General features: G+C 44.1%; 1 protein-coding gene across 5 annotated transcripts in view; it reads right to left on the bottom strand.

Moving 5' to 3' along the window:
• Positions 1-517: 517 nt before the first annotated feature.
• The window catches only part of ATP8A2 (ATPase phospholipid transporting 8A2), a 280,358-nt gene continuing 264,475 nt past the window's right edge, over positions 518-16,400 (bottom strand). For all 5 annotated transcript variants that reach the window (XM_015852108.2, XM_015852111.2, XM_015852110.2 and 2 more), the window contains 2 exons: positions 11,485-11,576; positions 518-5,387 (listed from right to left, as the gene is read on the bottom strand). In XM_015852108.2, coding sequence (XP_015707594.1) covers positions 5,290-5,387; positions 11,485-11,576 — 190 coding nt within the window. In that variant the 3' untranslated portion in view covers positions 518-5,289. The remainder of the gene's footprint in view (positions 5,388-11,484; positions 11,577-16,400) is intronic.

Here is a 16,400-nt window from a genome sequence, read left to right as displayed (position 1 = left end):
CAAGTTATAGCACCCTAAAGACGAACTGTTTTAGCCAGACTACGTATAAATATGCATTTTGTTCCTGCGGAAATCTATTTAACACCAGTATCTAATAGTATCTGGACAAAGAGATCTTTGCTAAGGCCCACGCACTTTTACTTTCTATGGGGATCGTGCAGTTCTCTCTCCCTGAGGTCACTAGAGCTCTACTGGGTGGATGGTTAACACACAGCAGTCACCTGGTACTGGTCTCCTCCTCCTGACACCATTCAAACACCAGGCACATGCCGTCAGCCTGCCGGCACTGCTCTTACCCAGACACAATCCTTGTGGCTGGGCCTGACTCACCCCGCTGTGAAGAACCCAGCTCTCTCCCATGGCACTAACAGAGGTGTCCCCATCCCCAGAAGGTAATAAAAACCCAAACTGACCCTGACAGCAGCTTTGCAGGTGAAATGTCCAGTGCATTCAACGCTGAGCTCTCGCTGCAGAACTTGTGGAGTGGATAAAACAAAAAAAGCCTGAGTCCGTTGAGTTGCTTTAACAAAAGGTTTATTGGAAATATTTTTGTGCAGACATACAACAGTCAACAGTGCTGTTCCAAGCTACAAATTCGCTAAGTTTTCAGAACCTTCTAAAAACACGAGTAAATGACCTTTGTTTGTATTCAGTCTGGGAGGGAAACAAACCCCACTGTAACGCGATGCTGCGCTGAAACGACCAGAGGACATGAACAGGAGGTGAAAATGGGAAGGCTTCTGGAGGAAAACCCACACGGCACCCAGCTCCCGCTGCTCTGCTGGGAGCCAATTAAACATTCCCCCACAGCACCGCTCCGCGCTGCATGCCCAGATTAAAACCTCTCCATCTGTAACAATATTTAAGCAATTTGAGCACAGATATGACAGACACGCACATGACTCTGCTCGCTGATGAAAAAGATGTGGGTGAGGATCCTGTCACTCAGACCGCTGAATGTGTGACCTCCCGGACCAATGGCTGCACTTTGGGGCAGATTTTCCCACACAGACCCACAAGGATCAGCCACCTCACTGCTGGGGATCAGCCCAGGCCCTGATTGAGGAGAGCTGGGAGCTGCTTGGGGCTGCTTTCAGTCTACGTGCTGCTGGAGGTAAGGGCAGTGCGTCTGCACTCACCTCCTAAACCAGAACATCAACCAGAAAGGCAAAGCAGAGCAGAGCACACATGGCAGCTGTTCAACTCCATGTTTTCCGAGAAGCCCAGCAGATGTTTGGAAGGGGATTAATTTATGCCAAGACAACATCTGGAACATCTTCTGGGGGAAGCCACCCAGTAAGGTGGCCAAAACCTCAAACAATCATGTCTTTCTCTAAATGTTGGCTTTCTCTCCCTCAGCTTCATCACTCTGTAATTACAGGGGTGCTGACCTCACGGTTACGCGCGGTGACACCTGGGCAATATTTTGGCTTTCCTTCATTGTTAGGCCTGCCTGCACCAAATCAGTCCTTTACACACTTAACGTTTTGCTTCAGCATCCATAGAGATGCTGTGAGAGAAACCCTACAGATTTCAAGCAGCTTGTCCAGTGGCACAGAGACTGAGCATGTATCTGCCCAAATGGAGCAGATACAGCACAGACACAGCCAATTTCTCCCCCAACCCATTATGGCTGGAAAGACCTGTTGTGGTGTTTCCTATTGTTGTGCCCTGCTCAGCAGTAGGCTCAGTGAGAGGCCAGGAGTGTGTCCTGAAAACTAATGGAAGTTTAAGGGATTGATAATGCGATGATCCAAGACTAAGGTAAAATACCCTCCATGCCATTAAACCAGGGATTGAGCTGACAAATCCAGCGTGCTGCTGTGGGTGAGCACCTGCTCAGGGTGCACTGATTGTCTCTCAGCCAACACGCCCAAGTACACGCTGCAAAAATCATGCAGGCTTAGGAACTGAGGCCTTCCGTGCAGCATCTGCTGTGTGCTGCTGGCGGGGCAGGCCGAGCCTGCACACTTCTGGCACGCATGGACAAGTGTGTGGGCTGGTGAAGTGCCGACAGTGAGGCTTGACTGCTATCTTAATTTACATCCCTGCAATGTTAGTTTGTGCTAACTCCAGACACAATTCAGATACATTAGCAGCTTAGTTTGACTCGGATACTTGTATTGGTTATTTGCCATTTCTGCTTGACAAGTAATTCCTGACTTCCCAGCCAGCCCCACACAGCAAGGCCTGCAGCCCTGGCGGGGAAGAGGAAATGTCTCAGCTCTGCTCAGTTGTTACGATGTGGCTGCCAAAGGAAGGGCACCTTGTGTGCAAATGACAACTGCGGTGTAAGCAAAAGGAGCAACCAGATCCAGATTTAACTCAGGAAAATCGTGACTTCTTCCTGAATACTGAAGAAGACCCGAACCGAACCAAGCCCCACCACTGTGGCCAGTGCAGAGAGCTGCTGAAGAAACCCTTCTCCACTCAACCCCAGGTAGTTAAATCTGGACAGTCAAGCAGAAACCTCCCATTCCCTCTGCTCCGCTACCCTGTCTACATGATGCCATCTCCACAGAGTGCTTTCAAAGGTTGCTGTTATTGCTACGTGCATTTGTGTTAATGAACGGGGAATCCTGCTGATACAGAACAGCTGCCCTTCTCCTGTTGTTAATGTGACACTGGAATACGCCTAATCATTGTTCACAACAGCAAGCAACTCCAACATCCAGCCTACAGTGTATTACAACAGATTAATTCCTGTAACGACTCCAAAGAACAAGAAAAATGCCAGGCCTTGACCTGGGTGGGCTCCGCAGGATTAACTCAGATAGAGATTAAGGCCTTACAGTGATGATAAAGCCTGACCCTCCAGCCCCGGTGTCACATACTGTATAGCTGTGTGACAAACCCCATGTGTAATTCCCATTGAGCTGACATCCAACACACGTACCTCGATCCAAGCCCCCACTCGCTCGAGGGAGGGTTTGTCTTCATGCCCCCCCTCTGACCTCAATTTACAGAGAGGTCAGAGCGATGCAGCCCACGGCCTGCGCCAATAAAATAAATCACATCGGATGGCAGCTGCTCCTCCCCGGCACCCCTCATTGGCTCTGTAAAACGTTTGTTGGACCGCGTTAAGAACAGAAAAGACTCTGGGATCCCTTCTGTTCTCTGCTCAACACATTTATTTGCCCTTCTCCTTTATTCAGAGGTTTTCAAACGTTTTTTTTTTTCAGCATCCTCAAGAAAAACCTCCAAACTGTTTACATACCGATGTTTATGTGTGGCTCAGAATACAAAGAGTGAGCTGATCTCACGTTGTCTCAGTGAGAAGTTAATTTTCCTTGTGGTGCTACAGCAGGAAGGAGCAGTTTGCAGATTCGAAGACACCACTCATTTCCTAAAAAGATTTTGCTTCTAAATGAAATAAACTGTTTAACAGGTTAGATCGGGATTAAGATCTGCAAGCTCCCGGGATCAGGTTTAGCCTCCCCTTATTTATTCTCTCCCCCAGAATCCCTGCCTTTGAACAAAAGTAATCTCCCAGAAAAACACACACACGCACACACTTGGCCCCTCGATGTTCACGCCTATGGCAAAATTATTTGCAATTTCCCCCTATTGCATAATTGTCTCATTAGCACTGCAGAAAGAAGGTGATGACTTTTCCCTCTGAGCCATCGACCTAATCCAGGAGCGATCCCGCCTGGTGCCGCAGGAGCCAAACCTTCTTCTTAACCTGGGAGGAGACTCAGGCCCCTGAGGTGGCATTGGGAACTGGCCTGCTCTGCTGGAGCACCGGCATCCGCTCACAGCCCATCAGCGAGGTGAAGCCAGTGGGCCAGGCCAGCTTTTTTTTTCTCTTTGCTAAGCATAAATATTCATCTTCAAATTGCTTTCGGATATATTCAAATCAACAAAAGTTTCTGGATGACGGTCAATAGGGCAAGAAACAGCGCCAACTTCTTAAACGCACAGATGTAGTATATACATTAACCACAAAACCCGGCTAGAACACAGCAGTATTTACTTTATGCTATTCAGAAACGTGGCTTGGCGACTAAAATTAATAGAACTTGTCTGGAGGACAGCATAAGCTTTCTAAGAGCTCTTTCAGCTTTAAATTATGCCCCAGTTTTCCTTCTTTTTCCATAGTGCCAATGTATGCAGCAGCACGCTTGCCCCACTCACAGAGCGAGTCAGTGAAGGCAGCATTCTTCCCAGGGCTCGCCACGCAGAGGGCAGGCAGCCCGCGGACGGATCTGCTCTAGAGAAGGGCCGCACAAACAAACAGCAGGCCTTGTCCCCACAATGAGCAGCTCTGTGTGCACGTGCACACACAGCCGTGTTAACCTTTCTTAACTTTCCCCAGCCCGTCCATCCCACCTGGCCGGAGGAACACCGCCATAGGATCACGGCACAAGGCTCCCGTGCGCCTGCACACGCTCTTCTGTCTACAGATGTGAACAACTTCTACCTCTCTGCCCCGACCGGTTCCTTCTATTGTTAAAATGGGAATGGGGTAATGGAGGAAAATCCCAGGCTAAATCTGAAGCGCACATCGAAATACAACCTGCAGAGTTATCTATGTGAGTTCCTTTGTGTGAGAATGCCACGTGCCCCACACAGCCACCTGGCAAGCTCTCCAACTCCCACAGCCCGGCTGTGTGAGTAAGCTATTAATCTGATTTCAGAAAGCTAAGATAGAGCCCTAATAAATCCCGTAAGTGGGCAAGAAGTATTCTATATAACTCATTGCTATTGTGTTATTCTGTCATAAGAAGGCAAATAAGCATTTTTAGCTACGGATTGCGTTTCCACTGCAATCAAAATTTTTATGCCAAATTGTCTGTTAAATATTTCAGTTAAATCTAGTGATCAGTGAATGCTGGAGGGAATAAGGTCTGCATGCAGCCGTGTGCTCCTGGTCTGTATGTAACAGAACAGGAAATCTCAGCACCCTGTTCCAATTAAGCAAAGGCTGATTTCTCATGGAACATAAATTTTCAGCTTTTCTCCCAGAACAACCTTATGCTGATGCTTTAAACAGTGGTAAAACATTGTTTTTAATTTCACACCTCACATAGCACAGTCAACTGCTTCATAACAACATAAACAAAACTTTAGGCAGAGCTTTGCAACTGAAGTCAAACAATGATTTCCCCCCACAATATGTACTACTCAAGGTTTGCAGGGAGAATACAGAAACGTGTTGGCTAAGGCCACAGAAATGAGTTCTCTGGTGTTTTGGCTGCTGCTGCCAACCCTAGTCAAGAATGTGTTAAGAGTGGACGCACTGATCCAAATCACATTATTCCCACCACCCATCAAGCAAAGAACCATTTATTCTATTTCTCTTCTCCTTTTGGTTGTGTCGTAGGATCGAACAACTTGTGACTGGGAGACAACACCATGTTCTTCTTGAGAAAATGCATATCCATCTGAAAAAACAAAGGAAGAAGAAAAATTACTGCAGTTCAGCTCAGGGGCGCAGCCTGTTTTTACCAATAGTTTTAGGCATTGCTGAAGTTACAATACAGACAGGAACAATCTTCATTTCTATGCTGCACTTCTGTCATCTACAGCTGTCCTTAACGCTCCCTTCCAGGCCATGTTAGTGTACATGGTCAACATTTCCTCTGCGCTGACCCAGCTAACAAACTTTGCATAGAGTTCGGACACCAGCTTGACTCCCACAGTAGCAGAGCTTCTTTAAAGACTAAATGGGCAAGTGAAGATTTGCAATTTTGGTTGATACAACCGTACCCAGAGAGAAAAGGCTGGAGCAAGATATGAAGGAGACCTTGCTGGGAAGAGAGTCTTGTTTAGTTACTCGGCGGGGGGGGGGGTTGGTTCTCCTCTCACAGAAAGGGGGGTCAACATCACCTCTGAAGCCACAGGGATGCTGCTGGAGATTTGAGTTCAGAAGGCAGAACGTACCCTACCTTAGCAGAAGAGCACACTAGCAGAAGATTAACTGACCTGAACCACAAGCATGGCAGGAAACTTTTGCTAGCAGATGGAAGAGGTTCAAACAGAAATACATCATCCAGAACTAAGAGAAATCACATTTCCCACTTGGAGTGATTGTAACACTGAAGGAACTTTGATTTCATTACGTGACTGATCCTGGCATCCCTATTCATTTTTCCTGAGAGATTCCATGCCAATATACATACAGCTACAGAGGTACAGCTTGGGCTTTCCTGTCTCTAGCTGAAGGTTCACAAAGCATATTCATGAAATACAACTCTTTTGGAAAAAACTATATGCATCCTATATAACTGCAAAGGAAATCTTTACAAAACAGGTCTTCATTTTAAAAAGGGTGGATTCTCACCTAACAAATACCTCTGGTGGGATTCTTCCATTTGAAGGACTAGCCTCCTGTCTGCATTTTTGGCAGAATTCTCAATGGAAAGTCAGTTTGGTCATAGACTTCAAGATTAAGCCCTAACAGCCTGGCAGCTGTGCTCCATAACTTGATGTGCATTGAGATGGCTTTGCCTTACTGGCTTACCAGTAGATTCAACTGCTATAACTACTGCAGAAAACAGTGCTTACTGCACAAACTGCATGCAGCCTGTCAGACTTAGGAATCTTTCCATTACCTGCTTATTTCCAGTGCTACAGAACAGCTAGGCAGAGCAACCACTCTGCAAAGCCAAAGCAAAATGCAGTCAGATAAAGACATTTAACACAAACCAGCAGAAAACACCTTAGCCTACAAATTTTTGGTGGGTTAAGATGAGCAATGGTTAAGAATACCAGTGGCATTCCTACATCCTCATGTTCTTAATCCACTCTGGAATATCAGCAACAAGGTTTTTGTGCATTTGTCAGAGGAAAGGCTGTGATGGCAGTACTTGCCCCTATTCAGTCAAAGCTGGACATCTGGCAGTATGTCTGAAGCTTTTACCATTGATCTCTATACAGCAAGATCATTTTATACCATACTTTTAATTTGTATATGATTAAGCTTAAGCTTCAAGCTGCTCAGGCAGCTGTCTGTGCCTTGCAGAATGAGAATGCTGTGAATGCTCACGGCCCATCCTCATTCTCCATTTCCACTCTCCATTTCCACTGCTTTCAGACCCCAACCAAAAACAATGACAGCTTCCACCAGCCAGTTACTAGGGAACACTTCGGAAGTTTGAACTTTTCCCCGAACCCTGGCTTTAAAACCACACCTAGGAGCCTGCCCGCAGAACAAGGCTCCCATTGTTCCAGCCCCAGGATGGAACACGCTTCTTGGGGGCTCTGTGGGCGCAGCCACTCACAGCCGCTGCAGAAGGAAGAACCTTTGTCCTCAGAGACCTCCTGTGAACGGAGGGAAGGAGCACTTCTAAATCTCCGTCAGTGTGGCTCATTTGTTAAGCGGAGATTCACAGACACTCTCATCAAATCTAAGGTTTCCTTGGTACCTGATACTATCAGGCAACCTAAGGAATTCTGGTGGTTTGCTTTTTTCCTTTCAAAGCTTTGATATTCTATTAGTAGATCAGAATCTAGTCTCCCATCAGGTTTCTAATTTAACATAATCATTTTCTGTTCCCTGCAATGGTCCATGCAACGCTAGATTAGAGAAACCCTCTCTGCACACACCCTGGATGTGCAGAGCACACTGCTCCATCTCAGCAGCTCACTCACGTGCAACAGCTTCCATGGGGCTCAGAGAGCAGGATGCTGGGCTACATGATCTCCAGGGGTCCCTTCTGACTCCTATGACTTTGTGATGGCATAAAAATCTGCTCACTGAAAGACTGTGCACATCTTTAAGTACTTGAGAGATTTATTTTGGAGGCTTCCTGCTCCTTGTGCTCAACTGATACACCTGAATTGCCGGGTTTGCTGAACAAACAGTGATTCTGGCTGGGAGCCTCCCAGAAATCTTTCCTTCCTGAGCACTTCACTATTTCACACGCACAGCAGTGTGCACTGTAAGATGCCTTGTGCCATCATATTTTTTGTCTTGGGAGAAAAACACCCACATTCAAATCCGCTAAAATGGAAATGAACTGTAAAAAAAAAAAGCCCTTTAAAAAGTGCCATGTGTACCAAAATGTCAGACAAAACAAAACTCAGTGTTAGAGCATTGCTTGGCCAGCCAAATTCTCTCTCAGGCCGAACACTGTTCTGCATGGTTTTTAAGGACACTTAATAAGATGTTACAATTCATGCTTCCCAATTAAACTGTAAATGCAGACTCCACTTTGACTTCTCAGAGAAGCCTCTTCCACTGATCCTGGGAAAGCAAGAGCTGCTTTAAATCTTCTGCATTCTGACCGATGCTTACAGAAATCATTCATTTCCCTGCTGATAAACCATGCCTGTGTTTTCTAAAGGACCCAAGAGGAATTCCTGACAAATGGTCCCATCTCTGTTTTCCCAGATACTAACTTATGGCTATGTGCATGTAAAACACAGAGCCAGATGCCTCAGCATCGATTCTAAACTAATTATTCCCTCTTCCTTAAGATGATTTTAAAGTACAGTCATATTACTCAACAGTCAGCAAATACGTAGCTATCTTGTAAGAAAAAACAACAGCAGAGATAATACATTTCCAACACACATAATATAGTAGGGAATGGAGTTTTAAAAGCTTCTGAAGTAGCTACCCTGTTGTTTTTCAAATCAAAATGCACCAGGAGTAAAGTGAGAGGAAGAAGGTGTCTGCTAGTGGAAAATAAATGGTAAGATTAGAGTCCTCAGCATGAACACATTATTATTATTTATTATTCGTCAGCCCCCGTGCTGTGAAACAAACCTCAGCTGACAGGTGCTTTTTTCCCATTGATTAATAAGGTGCAAACCATACGCCCTGCGTTCACATTTACTCTATGCAATCACATTATACTGTTGAAGGAAGAGGGATTTTCTTTGCAAACATAGGAAATCTGGGCCAAGCACGTTAATCCTCATTCAGGCACGGCACTCTGCATTTCAAGGGGAGTTCTGCCAGAGCAGTGCTTAACAGGAGGATTCCGCTCTGTTTGTAAGTGCATGCAGAGACAAATGACAACTGAACGCTGACAAGGCACTCTGAATTATGAGAGTGGATCTGCACTGGGGAGATTGTATTGGACATTCCTTAGAGACAGCCAAGGATGAAGGCACCTGAACAAATGGGACAGCATCACCCTCCTGTCCTGCTGGTGAGGCTCTGGGGACACAGGTGGCAGAGGTCAGTCATGCAAGGAAGACAGGGGACTAAACAACTGTCTTTGGTATCCACAGAGCTTGTCTAAAGGAGCTGCTACTTCCACAAAGTCAGAGCTAAAAAAGAAAAGGCAGTAATTGGGATGGAGACTTGAATTGTTTGCTAATGCTTTAGAAAAGGGGACGGCTCACCAACAGAAAGCTATGAGACACGCTGTGAGAGCTCCTCTTTCCCACTCACCACAGGGCTGAGCAGGCTTATACTCCATCATCTTCCCCCGCCACTGCAGACCACCAGAAGTAGCCTTGAAACTCCCTGCAGTATTTTGCTAGCACTTACCTCCATAGGACTTAAACTAATTATACAGGCATTGCTTCCCCACCAAAAAGTTGGGAACATTTTTTATCAAAAGTTCATCTCAAAGCAGTACTGCATCCTTACAGTCTGTTCTAGGAAGTCTAACCTCATTTTTCTTCCTCGCTGGGACCAAAGCAGATGATTTGCTTAAGCCTTTGTCAGCCCTAACTAAACAAACCATTTTAATGTTTTATATGCAAGTGTCAGACTCTGAGCTGGAGTCACACAAGCGATTTTTGGGAGAAGTGGCCTTCACAGGCTGAGAACTTGAAGCACGGCAATAACACACCGACAGTTCAAGACTTCACACAGAGTGCACGTAGTGTGATTTAAGATGCTGGCCCAGCAAGTCAAGGCAACTGCCCTATTCATCAATTCTTTGCTTTGAAGATTTCCAGCATTTAGTAAACAGTTATACAATGTAGGGCTGTGAAAACAGCACATGGGCTCTCCGAATTTCACATGGCCTTGTACAGCTATGTAACATTTGAAAGCACATTTGACAAGGGATGATGAAAATGTTAAAGAATCAAGGACACACTGTAGGAAGAGTCTTTGAAACCTGACATCTTCACAATCAAATGTATGTTCATGTGAAACACAGACTGCTGACCGGAACCTGTCCTGACTGCGCTGACTCCTTTAGCACTTCAGCTCATTACTGAACTTAAGAGTTTATTTAGATGCCTAATTTGTCTTTCCTGATAGCAGTTTGCTTATTAATGTACTAATATGTGCTACACCAAACTAAAAGCACATATCAAGTCTGACCATTCACTACTGGTGCACCTCCCTTCTGCACTTTGGTGTCTACAGCAGACTTCCTTGACAGCAATTTATTTATGTATTTTACCAGTTCCTTCTGCCAGTTCTCCTCCTTGGAACACAGAACACATTAGTGCGCCCGCAGCAGAGCTGCAGTCAGCGTCCTGATCTCCCTGACTCACGAGATTAGACGCTGGAAGGAGCACATGGTCCACAGGGTTGCTTGGCACGTCAGTCTCCTTTGCCAGGAGCAAATAGATTGATAACTAAAGACCCTATATCCCACTGCCAGCAATATCCTTACAGCTGTTTTGTAAAGGACAAAGACAAGCAGATTCATCAGTCTTCCACCCATTCTGATGAAATTTCCCATGGAAAACAAGGATTCCTCAGGCATCTGAGCTCTCAAATCCCAGCCTTGCCACCATGACAGGAACCACATTTCTGCCACAGAAAACAATACAGTCAGCAAATGAGATTCGACTCCAGTTAGCTTTCTAGGAGTCTTGAGCAGTCAATGGTCTAACTTCTCATTGCAACAGTAAAACAAAACCCAAATCCCACTGCCTGCCCCTTGCCCTCAGAGCAGCAGTGCTGCATGCAGGGGGTTATTTCCTTAGTAAGATGAGCAAAACAACTCAGGTCTGGCAGATAGAGGCCTGTCATGCTTTTCTCCTGGAAGATGAATAAATGGATGACTTAAACACTGGCAATTTATTCCAAATAGCATCACTGAGGAGGTGCGAGGTCACCTCTCCTCCCTACAGAGGACAAAGAGGGAATGCAGTTCCGCACGCCATGGCTTCCCTCATCAGACACATACATAACTCCCAGTCAGCATCCTGAAATATCACTGTATTCTCAGTTAACCACAACTAATAAGACTTTATGAATAAAGATGCCATTTCTATTTAAGCTAGGCTCTATCACAACATTTATTTTATCCTGCAGAGTTTTTGATCTCACAGCATTCTTGAGACTATCAGGATTTTACGTTTAGAGAATCTGCATGTTGGGATTTTGTCATCTGGGCCCGTTGATTGGATCCTAGGGAATTATCCACATTTGAGCTCTGCTTGCCTAGGGCCAAATACACTAATTCCGCTTCCAAATGTATGTCTCCTGGTTGGCAGCTCAGCTTCTGCACTAGATTATCTCTACCTACAATTTAATTAAAAAGTAATCACCTTTCGCTTCACTCATCTGGGACTGACTGCTGTGCAACACACACGCATACATGAGCTGTTACTTACGTGATACACTTTGCTGGACAGAATGAGCACGGAAAAGGCTCGGAGGAGTTTTCCTGCCGAGCCTTTTTAACAAATGATCACGTTCGTTCACGCTGAGGGAGAGAAAAAAAAAGTCAGTGAGTAACCAGATAATTTTAAGATAAGTGTCAGCTGTACTTAAAGTACTTGTCAGCTTTGGCTTTGTCAGTATTGGAGATGGTGGCAGCACAAAAAAATAAACCTCCCCACAAAACTGCACAATACCCAGAATATTTTCTAGTAATGGAAACTCTTCCTTTCTAAGGACACTTTTTAAGGGTTACATTTAATTCACCCGTCCCTAATGTCATAGCCACTGTGATTTCTGAAGGGAAGACATCTATAAATTGTTATAAGCCATATCAAACGTCCAACATCGAGTGGCACGGAGTATCTCAAAGGAGATCTCTTTCTGGTATTACATACACAAATGATGGCACCCACCAACTGCCTTAGAGAGAAAAGCAGTGCATTGTGGCTTAGCACATGGCAAGAGGCCTCTATCACACCTGCAAAAATGCTTGAAATTACTGAAGGCAGAACTGCTGTTGACTTCTAAAGCTTTTCACCTCTGATCCTGGAGAAAAAACTTTCAGTTCAGTTTTTGGTCAAAAGTACCCTTTCCTTTACACGGCTCATGTTAGAAGCCTGAGCTTACCAACAGTGAAAACACAAACTGAGGGTGAAAAATATGTATTTCAAGCAACTGAAAGAGAAAACTAACTGGATTTAACACATACATGCATGTCATTAGAGTCACTGTCCACACTTAAGTTTTTACAGACGCTACTCATTTCATCAGGAACTGTATGTCCAGAATAGACAATGGCCATCATCCAGACATTTCAGAGCACTTATCTGCATAAGCAAGTGGCATAAAGTGCAACAGAAGACAGCATAGGTGTCCAAACCTTGTTGGACTGGGGTTTCCAGGAACTGCTGTATATCACATGATTAAGAGAGACATATTACAGTTGAAAGTTGTGGCCACGGGCAGCCTGGTCTGGTGGCTGGCAATGATCATTATGGTCCCTCTCAACTCCAGGCCATTCTATGATTCTATGAAAGTTCCTGTAAGATGGGGTTGTTTTTTTCCCTGTCTCATACTTGTTCCTAACACTGAGATGGTAACATTGCATGCAGCAGATGTCTATAGTGCAGCCCCTCGCAATGCCTTTGTTCCATTTACACCACGTTTCTGTTGCCTGCTTCCATTTCCAGTCTGCTTGTTCTTTCATGTCCTCATTCACAAGTAATTCCACTGGTTATGCCATAAACGTGGATACACATTTGAAAGGCGAATGCCGGTATCTTTCTTGGGTTAGATTACAAGTTCACATATATTTGGTACATGAAATGGAAATCCCAGCAAGCACAGCTGCTGCTGCCAACAAGCTCACAACAGCTTTAAACAAACAACTCCCTTTCATTGAAGCAATTTGCTAACTTCAAACAAGAAAGTAAGCAAAGAATCTCCGATACGTCTATAATGTGTAATCCAGCCATGCAGGCTTATATTCCACTTAATATTCCATTAGGTTAATATCCAGACGCACGGCCCCTGTTTAGTGAGTAACAAGATGCCCATGAAAGAAAGGGAGGAATCCTCCTTTTTTTCTTTTCTTTTCTTTTTACGTTTTTTTCCCCCCTGTGATCTGTAAGTCCAGACAGCCAGGTTAAGGAACTGCATATCCTATGGACCTTACCCATAAAATCTTTATAAACTGAAAACATTTTCAGAGGGTTGATCTCTTTCCCTCCTTCCCTGGCCACAGCAGAATCACGCCTGCAACAGACAGAGTTGGTTGCTTTTCCTGTCTGCAGTCAGTTGTATTTCCTTGCTAGCATTCCCTTCAATAGAAGTTGGAAGCAAAACTAAAGACACCAATAGAGAGCATCAAAAAACCTCTAAAAGCTCACTTGGATCACGAGATCTGCATGCATTCAAGAAAAAGAGGGAATCACAGGTTTCCACTAAAGCAGAGATGCAGAATGGAAACTTCTGAAGATCTTGGAAGATCCAACTTAGAACAAAGACTGTCTGACTGAAAGAAAACCCAGTACACAAAGAAAAACCCAAATGCTCTAGGTATGCAGCAGAATAGAAAACACACTACGAAGGGTCATCACAGAAGAGGATGGCAGGGACAAAGTGAGATTATCCTAACTTAAGCTTAAAAGGTTGGCAGCCTCCAGAAACCACCACTGCTGGTGTGTGTACCACCCAACACCACAGTGCTGAGCACAGGCCTGCCAGCTCACTTGGGAGTGCACAGATGGTATGCACAGCAAACAATCTGAACCTAGTAGTGGTCCGTGACTGAGAGAAGGGGCATCCCTGCCCATCTTCTCCATACCCATCTCAGCAAGAGACCAGAGGCCAGTTCTGGATGGACTGCTTAAAGTGATGGCAAATGAGTTTATGGATTTTGACACATTGGCTAAACACAGTCCTGGGAACGGCGGAAAACATGCAGCCATTGTGATTTCCGCTCTGATAAAGGAATTTGAGAATATGTTTCAAGACTGCCAAAAAAATCATCCATTTCTTGGTTAATCTGCAACTCCATTTTCAGTTAACATAAATACATTACTCATAAATTGTCAAATGGAATGTAAAGAGTTGCAACCCAAAATTTGATCATCTCTTTACCAAACTTTTCTAAGTCCTCTTATCAGAGAGACACATCCCTCTCTTCACAGTCACACCTTACTTGTGTCATCACTTTTTAGCATTACATACATTCGTGAGCGACTACTTTGAAGGATGAAGTACAGGAAGGGTAAAATTTCATCAAAAATCTCTGATGAACACCTTGAGAACTCACTATGAATTGCAACCACTGCCACTGAACCAGACTGATGTGTTTGTTTCACAAAAACAAGGTCACATATCCCAGCAGATTTATGGTTTCATCACTCTCTTTTTTATGTTTTAATTTAAAAAGATCATAATCAAAATAAGGGTTTTTACTCTACATATAATAAATGTAGTATATATTTAAGGAGAGCTGTGCTGAAAGTAATGCTCCCTATGTTATTCTGTTGGCCCACAGTGTCAGAGGTGGATGTTGGTGGTATGGCAGTAGAGGCTGAACCTTCCCACCAATACCCCATTACCTGCTGTTGCTGTGTGACAGGCAGCAGGGGGGCAGACTGACAGAACTGCATCTGAAATGGAAGTGCATGTGAGGCACTGAGTTCCTCTGTGCAGAAAAAATGGCACCCACTGACATTGCTCAACACTTGCTGATCACTGATGGAGACTGAACAGTGGATGTGAGCTGCACTGCAGTAGTGACAACAGTGACAGTGGGTCAGCTCTGCTGCTACAGACTTTTAAGAGGGTGCCACGTAGGCTCCTGTTCATTGCTGGCAAAAATGAATAGCTTGTGGTGGTGACTAAGTGGAAAATAATGTTTCCTAGCTGAGAATTTGGTCAGTCTTATTATGTTCTTGTATCCATTCCATAGAAATAAATAGGAATAAATAGGATTACTTTTGGAGTGACCTATGTATACGTGGTCCAAAGATAATCCCTCTTCACTCACTGCGGCTCAGGCAAGTCAAAAGGTTGGACAACCATGCTCTAAGTGCAAGCTATAATTAAATATACTGCATGTCGAGACCTATCAAACAGTATAAAATGAATTCCTAATATGCAGAAGTGAATGCAACACAACTCTTCTGAAATTGATGAGTATGATTTATTAACAGGTATTAGATCTTCCAGTATGAAGTGTGAAAGCAAAGTGAAGTTGAATTGATTACTTAACTAGACCAAAGTCTGCACTGATACCAACTCAGTCCTTGCTTTCAGAAGGTTTTTCTCTGCTACCAACAGATAAGATAAAAAAAAATAAAGACATGTCATTGGTCTCCCTTCACTACAGTGCAAAACTAGTGATGGCCTCAGACTTCCAGGCGTATTAGTCCTTGCCCACAAACGTACAGCTTATAAATCAATCTTGAGTATTAGCTGTGATGATTCTAAGTGTTAAATCTACTTTCCAGACACTAATAGCCAGAAAAGAAACCCTCCCACCAGAGTCCAAGGATGGCATCATCAGATGCATCACAGTAAAAGGGTAAAAAAGAGAATGTGAAATCACATGGTAAATACTGGATATGCTTGTGTTTATACTCAGGACCTAAAAAAGGTGTCAGAGTGAAAGAAATCACAAACCCAGACATCCTGATGGGAGTCAATGACCCGGAAAGTGACAGTGAAATATGCCTTACTTGGTTGGTTAGTGACCTCAGAAGGGGCAAGGGAGAAGCTTCATCTATCTGTAATTACACGAAGGACAGCACACAGACAGAATGCTTTGAACTAAACAAATCAATAGTTGCTCAGAACAAAAACAAGCTAAAAAAAAAAAAAAAAAAAGGTCCAATTCAGAGGGTTACTTTGAAAAAACAACTGAAAAAGTAATTATTCAAGTCATAGAAAACTAGACTCAGTTGCTATCAACAATAAAGAATGCACGAGAAATACCTTTGCAATGGCTTCCTAAGTGGGACGAGATTACTTCAGTCTGCCTGAAAGTCCGTGCTAACAACATTACATAAATTCATTAAGCATATGACAGAAGAAAAGATAAACTAAAAACATCATCTTATCTGTCCGTACCACAAATAAAATAACTCTTCCATTTTTGCATCTGAACTGCTCAAAGGTGTCAACAGAGACCTTCAATTTATTTTTGTGTGTTCCCTTCTTGCTCTTCACAAGAGCAAACAGCTCCTAAACCCAGGCAGCAAACATCTGGCTTTACACATTCAAATGAGGAGCATCAAAACAAACAGAATAATTCAAAGCTGACCACAACGTCCTGCTGGCTCATTTTCTCAAGTAATTAAAAAAAGATGAGCTTCACCACCAATTAACCTACTGA

This window comes from Coturnix japonica, chromosome 1, assembly GCF_001577835.2.
Source record: "Coturnix japonica isolate 7356 chromosome 1, Coturnix japonica 2.1, whole genome shotgun sequence".
NCBI lineage: Eukaryota > Metazoa > Chordata > Aves > Galliformes > Phasianidae > Coturnix > Coturnix japonica.
Note: the sequence above shows the minus strand (reverse complement) of the source record. Positions and strands in the feature narration are given on the sequence as shown.